General features: G+C 36.2%; 1 protein-coding gene across 1 annotated transcript in view; it reads left to right on the top strand.

Annotated features, from left to right (window-relative positions):
- The window catches only part of YLPM1 (YLP motif containing 1), a 35,585-nt gene extending 24,318 nt beyond the window's left edge, over window positions 1–11,267 (top strand). Inside the window, exons 17-21 of the mRNA XM_062495122.1 lie at window positions 770–856; window positions 3,866–3,917; window positions 8,778–8,908; window positions 10,324–10,503; window positions 10,867–11,267. Coding sequence (XP_062351106.1) covers window positions 770–856; window positions 3,866–3,917; window positions 8,778–8,908; window positions 10,324–10,470 — 417 coding nt within the window. The 3' untranslated portion in view covers window positions 10,471–10,503; window positions 10,867–11,267. The remainder of the gene's footprint in view (window positions 1–769; window positions 857–3,865; window positions 3,918–8,777; window positions 8,909–10,323; window positions 10,504–10,866) is intronic.
- The last annotated feature ends 1,050 nt before the right edge of the window (window positions 11,268–12,317 follow it).

The following is a 12,317-nucleotide window of genomic DNA, read 5'->3' on the forward strand; positions in this document are numbered from 1 at the left end:
ATTATGTTAGCATGTTATTATTAAATCTCCAAATTCTTTGTACTGGAGAATAGTGATCTTTTAAAAGGACAACAAAAGCTTTCACTCTAGGCTCAGAGAACAGCAGATTGGGATTTGCAAGGTTTTGCAAATTATGTAGAGAACTGTACATACTTAGACGGCTTGATGTATTCGAGAGCATATGCATGAGTCCCCAGTACAGCTGTGGAGCCCAGAAAGTATTGCATTAGATGAGCAGAGTTAGATGTATGTCTTCAAGCATTCTTGTATTTTGTTACGCTGAACTCTGTGGTTACTATTTTTCTTTACTGTGATTTTAAAATCTGTAAAAGATAAAGGCTCAGTAGAGATGTCCTCTGCAGAGACAGCCATTCCAGGTATATATAAGTGGCAAGTTTAAGAACTTTTTCTGAGATTGCAAGTCTTGAAATGTGATTCTTGAAATGTGTGGGAAGCAAGAGGGGTATGTTGCTCTTACAGATAGTGGTAACACAAGGAGTGCATGTGAAGGAAGGGAATGAACAATTTTTGCTTTTCGCTAGAAAATTTTTGCAAAGAATGTTCTTTGTTACTCTGTTGCTAGAAGAGAACTTGCTTCCGAGGAAAGCCAAAATAAATACAGGATTCATAATGTATTGCATCACTGTACTTTCAAAGATGAATCCTTTATTTTCTATTTTAATTTGGACATCTCTACTTACTCTGTTAAAGAGAAAATACTTAAAAGCCAGGCAGTGCTTTGTAAGTCTGTGCATGTGCTTTGGAACAGGTGGAGATGGAGGATTTTGATGCAAATATTGAAGACCAGAAAGAAGAAGTCAAGAAGGACACAGCAGAGGAAGAAGAAAGTGAACTGGTAGGAGACACATCAGCCATCCCTAATAAATTGTTCATTAATGTGTCTGAGGGGGAATCTCAGTCTTACAAGTGCCAACCCATTGCCGTTCTTAACAGTACGATCTTGTGTCTAGTAGTGACACATGATCATTTGTGTCTAATAGTCTTTTACTTAAACATTTCTAGGAGAACTTTAATGATAAATCGTATTATTTCTTCCTAATTTATTTCTAAGAATACGTGAGTACATGCTACAAACAGTCTTTTCAGTGGAGCATGGTTAACATGGCTCTTAGAGACATTTGAAATTGCAGTACATAATAAGTAGTGCTGTCTTCCAGATAATCTAAGAATTACACAAAGTGGAGAGATGGGAACAGTGGGTAAAGATTAATTTAACTTATTTCCTTTCACGTGTCTAAAGAATTCTCCTCAACTGTCACTGTATATGACAACAGTTATGAAGACTGGTTTTTCTGCCACGGTTGACTGACTTTGTTTGTTAGGTTGTATTTCCAAGGTGAGACATTAGGTCTTGTGGATAAATAAAGGTTATAGAATTGCCCTGAGGGCTGGCTTTTTTAGGTACGTATTTAAAAGGCTATGAAATGCTTCCTGCTGTAACTTCTTGGTATGTGTTGGAGCTGCAACTGGTCCGTACGTAATGAGTTGAATGTCTCAAATCTTGGTTCCCACAACCAAGCAGTTAAAGTTCAATAAACAGGAAGTAATGAAAAATGTCCGAGTTGAGCAAAGTGTTTTTCCTTGATGGAAATTTACTGTTCCTCAGGAGTGGCAGGTCAGAAAGCAGTCAAAATTAGAATTTTAAAAAGCTTAGGAAAAGTGGATTCTAATAAACATCTGTTTTTTTCAACATGACTTACTTATTCTCTTTACGAAGTTATTCTTTGGCACAGAATATGAGACTGCATGAAGTGTGGTTAGAACATTTCAAAGACGCATCCATGTTTACAAGAATGTGGCTGCTACTCCCATTTCCATGAACTATAGCTAAAAGAGAAAGTTGTCTTTAGCTTTTAAGACATTTGTGCATAAATTTCTGTGTGTATGTGTGTGTTTATGGGTTCGGGGGGAGTGTCCTAATGTACAGCACTTCTAACAATAGGCCTTTTCTTTGAGACAAAGAGAAAGCTTGGTGGTGAAAACTATGCAAATTATTAAATAACTAATAGTAATCTGCATATAAGAATGTGTTCTATTCAGATTCACAAGATATGAAAAAAGAGAAAAGCATTATCTGCTGTATGTAATCTCTGGAATTCAGTTAGATGGCTAATCTCAGAGAATTATGTCAGACAGAAAGTGGAACAGGACACTGGTATCTCTTGCCTTTTTGAGAGCATTTGATAAGGGTTCTGCAATTCATTTTGCTGCATTTAATTCTGTGAGAAAAGAGAGGTCTTAAGCTCCTGCCATCTGGCAGATATCCTTGAAATATCTAACTGTCTTGTACCAAAGGATAAAGTCTGAATCTTTGCTTATCCTATTTGAGCACCAGGATATTGTGCAGATTCAGCACACAATAGGCCGTTTCACACCATCAAAGTCACTGTTCTTGCTATTATCAACTCCCATCGGATTATTTGTAGTGTTCAGACAATTCCTGCTTTTCTGTGCTTGATGGTATGAATTATTGATACATTTAATTTAGTATTCTCACCAGTGCATCATGCATCACTTTGTTTAATGCAGGCTTTTAGCTGTGGTATAAACTTGCTGAGCAAACTTTAAAGTGCAACTTGGTTTAAATGTATAAATATATGTATATACATGAAGTTTATTTATTTGTTACAAGGAAATATTACAGCACAAACTGTTTTGGTTTGCGTTAATTACAGACTGATTAAAAACAAGACAATCCAGAGATGTAATAGTCTCAAGTCACTGATATATGCCTGATAGAAAAAAGGTCATTCAAGGATTTTTCAAGAGCAGTGCTGAACTCAAATGCTGTGTGGCTCTCTGGAATTTACAGGAATACACTAGTAACACGTAGCATTAACAAATGCTCATATTTTTACCTCAGTGGAAGCAACCTATAAATAAAGCAGGGAAGAAGTTAGAGTAATAAAACTGGTTTGTGGGTTGTTGGTTTTCTTCTTGAAATCTTCTAGAGTAGTTCTTTTCCCTCTCTATTAAAAAAACATTCTAAAAACCAATTAAGTTCTCACAGGGCTTCCATTCACTACCTTGAGCTTTTTTATGTTGTTGCAGAGGAACGTAAGTACTTTTGTACCAAATCTGAAAGGCTGAAATGAGGGTTGCTTAGTAACAATTTACTTGTCAAAGAATATTAAAAAAAAGATAACAAGAGGCTAAATAATTTTTGCCAAATTTGTTTGCATTATGCTCATTTACAGAGAATAAACTGGCTAAAGATCATTACATATGGTGACGTTATTTGTAGAGAAAAATCGTTTTATAAGAATCATTGTGCTAAGAGTACTATTTTTAAAATGAAAAATAATACTTAAATCCTAGTGACTTAGCAGATACTCTTGTTTAAAGAAAAAAAATGTTTTAATTGTGGATTAACCACCCATACATTAATTTAGTATGACCCTTCCAAAGGAGTAAGTGAAGTTTGTGTGTACTAAATCTGGGCATGTGTTCATAAAAGATTATGGTAACTTTTTCATTTATGCTTGTAAAACATGGAATATTCTTTATGCCTGAAAGTTGTGTTGCAGTGACTTTGCCACCTGGGATAATACAATACAGTAACTGCACAGAGTGCCTTTGCTGTCTGTTAGACTCTTTCCGGAGTTCTGTGTTTGCAGAGGGCAGCACTCTTGCAATGATTTGCAAGGGCTGCTGAAATCACTGAATGGGAAGTGGATGCAGAAGTTCTGAAATACCAAGTAATTGGTCTCCATCTGATAATGGGAATTGTGCCTTACAAAAATAAATACCTTAAACTCCCGTTGTAATGCTGTTTCCAGTTCAAAAGTGATATGCATGTGTGTCTCTCTCTAATCCTCCGAGCTTCTTTCTGTGTATGATTTAGGGTTACATTCCGAAAAGCAAATGGGAGATGGACACTTCTGAGGCAAAGCTAGGTGGGTATTTTTTTTTTCCTGTTTCTTATAGTTGGTATATAATGATGTTTGCAAGACCTGATTTTTTGTTTTTATTATGCCTCCTTACAAAGCCCAATAAATGCCTTGATTTCATGTATGTGTCTGAAACTGCAAAAGCATCTATGTATAAAAGGAATTTATCTTCTGACAGAGGCAGGAGACTTTACTACTTTCTAATCACCATTGTTTTGTATACTCATTAATTGTTGTTCCATCTGTTCAAGGAAAGTACTTTGTCTTCAAATTTAAAAAAACGGTATTTATATTCTTCATCTTTCTGTGTTTATTATTTCTATATAAGCAGAGTCAACTTTTATCGCACTGTACTCTTTTTCATATTGCATATCTTTTTTCTGAAGTGTCATCAGTAACTTCTTGCATTCTTGGAGGTATTTCTCATAGCTGAACTGTATTGAAGATGTTTCTCACTTTCCAAAATTGATATCTGTGAGAACAAAGAAGTGGCATGCTTTGAAATTGGTTCTGAATGATTAGATGCCAGTGTATCTTTTCAACATCTCCGGCATTGAAAAGTTAAAAGTTCATGATGTTTTGCAGTTCCAGGAAAGCAAAAGAATTCTTCTTAGTAGTATGTAAGATGGACTTTCCAGGAGCACAAGATTTTTGCTGTACTTTTTTTGTTCTCATTAGTGCTGGTATTAGGATTGTGCCAAAGTCAAAAGCAGCTTTCAGGCAGAAATGCATGCACCACATCTATGGTGGAAGGATTATTCATGGAAAGGGATTTCTGGTCATCTGGTCATTATGATCAGTTTTGGTTTTGTTTGTTTGGTTTGTTTTGTTTTTTTGTTTGTTTGTTTTTTTTACTGAACAGTAAAAGTTCTAAATGAAGATTTTTATCTAGACTATCTAGATTTTATCTAGATTTTATCTATTTATTCTGAGTCTGCTCAGAATTGCTATTTTTATATCATGTCTGTGAGAACATGTAAATACCTAAATGGGACACAGCATGTCTTAACATTTTGAGGTTTACTTCTTCACATGTGGTACAACCCTGTGCATTGTAACTTTCCAGTAACCAAAATCACAACTGCACCATAGAAATAGCGTTAGAAGGTGTGGCTTACATAAAGCAGCCTTTCACCTTTTGCTGTTAATGGCTCAGCTACGCCCTCTCTTCTGCTGCTGTGCCCTTTTTTAAGTCATATAAATAGTTGTGGATGATATCGATGACATGGCGCCTGCAGTACAAGCAGAGGCACCTTATACTCAGTGATTTTTGGCATACCAAACAGCTAGGCAGTTAGACAATTAAGATAGGATTGCTCTACATTTTTGTTACAAGCAACGATTTATTTAATAATGTAAAATTATTTCTTAAGTTTATGCGAAGAACTTTGTTGTGTTTCCTTCCATAATGAAAACTCCGTAATATAAAACACATGATTTTTATATGGTCCCCACTTAAACATAAAATGGAGAGCAAGCAGCAGAGTCACTTTTATGCTGAAGTAAGTTATTTGCAAGGCTGTTGAAATAATCCTTTTAACAGTCAAACTTCATTAACAAACTGGATGCTACCATGGAAGACACAGATCCAGGTGCTGAAAAGGGCTTTCTATTAAATCTGTATTCACAATTTTACTTTTATGACTGCCCTCTAGATTCAGTTTTGTACATATGTAGGACTATAGATTAAAAGTAAATTCTGACAGAACTTAGGTTTTTAAAAAGCCAGGCATTCCTATGTAATGAGTGCAATTTGTTTGGAAAATTACTCTGCCAGGGCAGTCAACTTTTAGCTTAAGGTGTACATTAGAAGAACTGCGGTCTGTGAGTAAGAATTACTATGTTTAGTTCACAGTAAGACTTTATTGTAGATGACCAATTATAATTATTTCTGGAAAGGTATGTAAACTGTGGTATGCGTTAGTTACTCCAAAACTGACTTATTTCCTGGGAGCTGGCCTGCCCATTAGGTTTATAGCCCAGAAGGCACACATTTGCAGAATGATGTAAGTGCAGACTCCAAAAATGATGCTCTGAGTCTTGTTTTGCTTTTTTGTTTTCTTTCTGAGTATACATTGTTATAGGAAAGCGTAGTAAGATCTTGCTGGTTGTAATAAACTTCAGAAAATGTCTGTAAAGTTTGAGTTCTTTAGCTGCAAACACTGACTTGTGACAATTGCCAAATATATGCCCCAGAGCTCTCGCTTTAGCACAGATTTACTTTATTCTTACATTCCTCTTGAGTACGTGTGTGATTTATCATTTCCTTACATGCTGTGCACAGCCACAGTTTTATTCTGAAAGTCTTTTCATGGGTCTTCTCAGCACACAGTGCACACAGGTTCTTATATTGAAATTTAAAGTAATGGACTCTCATTTTTAAAATTTGACTGTAGTGTTTAGTGCAATGCTCTGTTTCAAGGTGCGCTTAATGGCAAGTTCTGCAAACTTTCAGAAATGGAGAAATGAGCTCTGGTGTAGCTGAAACTTTGATACCATTGTAAAATTTGTTCTAGAATGCAAATGGGATTCTACATAAAACTTTGTGGCTTTTGTATAAGAAGGGCAGAATTTGACTGATTGATTTATTTAGGTTTTGAAGGAGCTAAATACATTAGTTACTTGCAGATGTTACTTTAAAAATTCTAAAGGTGAGTTTTTAAGTTTTGTGGGTTTTCAGAAATGCTGCTGCTTTGTTGTTTTTAAATTTGAAATGATAAAATGATGTTCAGTAGTTTAACACTAAATAATCACCAGCTATAAATAATCACAAGCACCAGTGTTACAAAATGACACCTTGTCTGATTTTCAGAAAAGAATATTCTGAAATAATCCTTTGTGGCAGGTTTTTGACATTTGTGTTGTGTCTGCTGCATGACACATGTACCTTGAACACAATAGTATGGATGGAAGCAGACCCCTCTGGAAAAACAATCCAGCTTCAAACATGGAAGGACATAACTTTTAAAAATAAATTCTGTGTAGCAGTAACAAAAAAGAACAGAGGGGAACTGCATATTCAGAACAACTTCCGAGCTCCTCTACTGATATTTGAGCATTACACCTTTCTTGGCGATGTTTTCAGTTGTTTGGTGTGCAGCAGGGAGTGGGAGACTTTATTTTCACATCGGTGATGAGGTGAGCTTGCATCACAGCTTCCCTCCAACAGGAATATGTCTGTCTACAGGTATTAGCCATCAGAGAGCTCCTCAGTTTTTACTTCTTCATGTTCTTAAATGCTCCTCAATGAATTTGAATTTTCAATGTTATTTTTTTCTGGAAATGCTTAATGCAACAAATGATCTACACTGATTGACCGTAGCTGGAGTAACAGAGGAATATTGTATAAATCAATTTTGTCTTGTAGAGGGAGTATTGCCTTTCTCTGGAGATTGAGCATCAAATTTGGCAGATTTAACTTAGAGCAAAAGAAGAACCTTAACTAAATCATGTAATAGATACAAATATGCTGAATATTTTTCTTAAATGTTGGCTATTTTAAGAAGAAGAAGGAGGATTATGATGTTTTATTAGAAGAAGTTCTGTATCTGTTCCAGGGAAATGGGACAAAGGTGGAATCTAAAAGGTTTTGAGCTGTATGAGGGAGAAATAACTTCTTTAGTGTATGGACTTTAAATTATACTAGCATTTCTACACTACCATTGCCTCATACTATATCCATTGTTACTCTTCTCTCTCCCATATTAAGTAAAAAAACTCATCTCTGAACTGAGCTTCTTTAAGTACATACTTTTGGACATCATCTTCTGCTATCCAGAAAAGAATGCTGCCTTGTATTTGGTCTTTTTCTGAGGCCTTTTGTGGGTGAATTTGATTACAAAAGTGACTTCTGAAACGGTATTTCTAACATCACCGGTAATGGTCTAATGAATGTTATTGCAAAGTTTAGTGTTCCTTCTACACATACCTGAATTGTTGGCTTATAAACTGGTAGTTTACATCGACAGAAGTAACAGAATTTCCTTTGACTTGTAGAGCCGGTTTTCCCTTTCATGCTTTGTTGTTCATAATCTTACAATGAATGTTTCGTCTCCTTTCCAAAGACAGTTTGCCACATAATTTCAATAAGGTGTTGTTTTCTTTACTGAGAATAAGTGCCTAAAGAGGAACAAAATTTTAGAACCTAGGAACGGAATTGTTTCTCCTCATGTTGTGTTGGTTCAATATGAAAAAGAAGAAAATGAGGACTGTTGGACAAATGTACTCTTCAAATATTCATGACTGACCTCTTACACCATGAAAGAAAAGATTCTGAGATATTTTTCTCCCAGTTCTGGAAGACTTTTTAAGTGGTTTGCCTTATGGGGAGAGAAACAGAAAGGGGAAGATCAGGCTTTCCAAGGAGCATTTTGTTAAGCAGAAACAGTATCTCAAAAACTTGTCTTTGATGCATTAAATTATACAATTGCCACTTGTTCCCTAATACTGCATGTATGCCGTGTTTGACACAATATTGATCCCCAAATTTGGGAGAAATTATACAGCTTTAGTATTGTGTTCAAATACAGAAGGATGGATCTGAGGTTCCTAGCTATTGTTGGCTGTATTGTACCTGTAAGGACAGACTCCATATAGATCCGGAAGAGCAAACTTTTTCTCCCTCATATAGAAAACAGCACTGAGTGTTATTGCCACGCAGTTAACGTGAAAGATCAATAAAACTTGAAAACTGTGTTGAGTCTTCTCTAGTTTATTTCAACTCTCATCATTACACCTATTGAGAACAAGCTGGATGTACAAATTCTCCTGCTCATTCTTTTGAAAAGTTTTCCACTCTCGTCTTGCTTGTGTGAATAATAGACAAAATAACCTCCCTTAACGCTGAGGCTCTGTGTTTGTTCTCAGACAAGCTGGATGGTTTGCGGACTGGCACTAAAAGAAAACGTGACTGGGAAGCAATTGCCAGCAGAATAGAAGATTATCTGCAGCTTCCAGATGACTATGATACACGTGCTTCTGAACCTGGAAAGAAAAGGGTAATAAGTTTTCAAATGACTTAGTGTCTGTATATAACCCTTTAATGGTCTCTGTGAAGGAGAGTTTATATCAAGTCATCCAATGTCTGTGAATATGGGAATTTCATTGACTCACTTTTTATTTTGCTGTTCCATTAGATTCTGTAAGAAATTATGCTTGCAAGTAGTGTCTTCTAGAGATAAACATATTAGTTATAACTGAGCTAGGAATTGCAGATAATACAGATTAACTATGTATGACCTGGTCTGAATACAAAATGTTGCATGTTTAAATTCTGTTGTGAAAAAAGGGCGAAAATCATAGAGGGAGACAAAAGAGAGGTAATAGAAAGAGGTAATGCGCTTTTTTTTTCTCTCCAAAATAGAAAGACCAGCTTTTTCCATTAGAAGTAATTTGAATTAACTGTTAGTGTTTGGATATTTTTTTGATCTGTAACGTCTAATAGAAAACTGGTAGTACTGCACAGTGTGTCTGTGAGAAATGGAGGCACTTAAGGCATTGGCAGAGAGGAGATGATGGTGAAAGAAAACTGACATTGCTTATCAGGAGAAATGTCAGGGGAAATCCAGGTAGACTGTGGATTGGGAGGTGCTAGCAGAAAATCGATAAGGCTACATTCCCCAGTAACACATGGGCCTGAATGAGACTAGTCAGTATGGCAAAGAAAAACTCTTTCACTTACTGTTTTTCTTGTCCTGAAATGGTGTGTTTCAGCTGAGTTTCTGGACTGTAGCCTTTCCTCATTGCATCTCTCCCTCCCACCTTCCTGTTGCTCTCCCTCCCACTGTGTCTTGCTTTGGGTGTGTCACTTTATATGTTTGAACAGGATAAATGCAAGGGATCTGCATTACCATGAAGAGGTGCAGTAAAGATGGGGAAATAATATACGGATGAAAAAGTTACTTAGTGTAAAGAAATAGTAGAAAAATTTAAGTATTAATACCTCACAGAAGATAAAGAAGAAAACTGTCCTTCATTCATTTATTCATTGCTGACTTGCTCTTTAACACTGTGTTTCTATAGTTTCATAGGCATCTTCTAGAGGTTTCCATTGTGCAATTGAAAGACAGATTTCTCAGAAAATTAAAACAGTAAATGAGTCTTGGATAATTCTTCCTGCAGAAAGTGTTGCTTTGAAAATAGACATGATTGTAGTAGTTACACTTCAACTCTCAAAACTATAGCACTGAAATGGAAAAAGCTTATCATCTGTACTTTTCTTCTACTCCATAGAACACCTGATAGATTCATTTAAAAATAATTTCCCTCTTTTCCTATCATTAAAAAAATACTTACCTGTTCTAAGGAAAATTAGTAGAAATTAGTATTCTTGTATTCTTACTTGCAGTGGAAAGCCTAGATTCATATCAGGATTTCTTGGAAGGTTACTGTACTGATAGGATGTTCTCCATAGGTGCGATGGGCAGATCTAGAAGAAAAAAAAGATGCTGACAGGAAAAGGGCCATTGGTTTTGTTGTTGGACAAACTGACTGGGAGAAGATAACAGATGAAAGTGGTCACCTTGCCGAGAGAGCCCTCAACCGCACCAAGTATATATGAAAAATTGGTTAAGTGGATTTTTGTGCCTTTAAGGTAAATATTCAACCTTCCTATATGTTTGTAGCCTTGATGTTTTTCAAGAGTTGAGGCTGCAGTTCACCCCATTGTTAGAGTTCTTCCAGACAAGGCTATTTGATTTGGAACTTTGTATAGTAGGTGTCAGCTGTGCCTATGTCAATATGCACCCTTCTGTACAGCACCTGACCAGAAAGGGGGAAGGATTATCAGCTATCGAATCTCCCAACCTTATTACAAGGAAGCTTGTGGTTTCATTAAGAGTAGTTTAGCTGTGTGCCTATTAGTCCTGTTGAATTCAAATGCTGCTTATTATATCTTAATTCTAACCATGCTAATTCCTGGTTTATGTAACATAACAAACTTTTCCTTTCTTTACAGGCCATTTGCTCTGAGGAGAAGTGAACCAAGGTGTCATGAGCATCTTGCATGGGTCATGTCACTCCCACCTTCACAGTTTTTCTTTGTTACTTTAGTTTCAGCAATTTTCTTGAGATACTGGCAGATAACCAGTTCCCTCAAAAAAACTCATTGAATCCCACTGGTCCTAAGTGAGAGAGACAGTTTACTTTTTAATATTTTTGGAGGGGAGGGAGGGGGAGGGTCAGTAGTTTTAGCTGCTCTTTGTGGGATAAAGTGGAAGGATTAGACAGATGTTACCTCCACTGTACCATCACAGAATGTTTATCACCTTTGCTCTGTGGATGTTCTCGTTTTATACTGTATGTACCTTGTAGCTTATTGTATTAGGAAGCGGAACAATAAATTTCACTATAAACTCAGTGTTCTTGGTGGACCCTGTAGTACGGGTTTTGTTTGATGTTTTAAATGTGTTCTGTGTTCACATGTTAGCACTCAGAACCATCCTTACCTGGAAGATGTACTGTGCTCATATTCTGGAATGTGTCCTGTCTTCTGAGTTTTTCACCTGCACTTCTTCTCATAGACAGATCCATTAAGACCCCAGGTCGTGCTGGCCTTTATAAGTTCATGTTCCTGGAGAGCAGGAATATCATTATGTTTGGATCCTAGTTTCTTAATTATGTCAAATTTTTGTTACTATGTGAATATGAATTCTGTTAGGTGGTTCTGTAATGTTCAAGGTAGCACTGTATGAAAAACTTGTGTTTAATGCTCAATATGAAGACAGATTCTACGGAGTTCTCTGAGGGGCAGCCTAGAAAATTGGTTTTGGTCTTATTATGCCTTTTAGTCAATGCCGATCCCTATCAGGGTATTTCATTCCATTCATAAGTCTATTGAGTCATAGAGATACATCATTAAAAGAAGTGACAAAGACCAGAAGTTATACCCTTCTTTTCCTTTGATAAATGTGTTAAACTTGATTAAAAAAAAAAAAAAAACAAGATGGGTGAATACCAGTCCACACTATTGGTACAGATTCTTCATAGGTGCTGGAATATCACTTGCACAGGGCGTCAGGTTTGCTGATGAAAACTTTCTTTTGTCCTCCCAGGTTTCAAAGCAAATGCTTTTGCATTAACAATATTGTAACTAGGAAAAAGGTTTAAATCTGAAAATAATTCATTTTTTAATGGTGAATTGAATTTTTCTCGTGATCTTTCTGAGGGAAGAAAATTAAGTCCTGAATTTTCCTTCTCTGTTGAGTGATTACATTGTGCTTTACATCTAGGTTGGTAAATCAGTTTGTTCTGGTGTGGTGGTAGTTCAGGTTGTTAACGGAGAGCGTGGTTGTAATACATGGGTTTGTTTTCCATTCTAATGGTTTGGTTTGTTGGCTGCTTCTCAGCCTTCTCTGTGGTACATGATTAAAAGTTCTTCAGTAAACAAGGGGAATAGCTGAAATTGTA

This window comes from Cinclus cinclus, chromosome 6, assembly GCF_963662255.1.
Source record: "Cinclus cinclus chromosome 6, bCinCin1.1, whole genome shotgun sequence".
Lineage (NCBI taxonomy): Eukaryota > Metazoa > Chordata > Aves > Passeriformes > Cinclidae > Cinclus > Cinclus cinclus.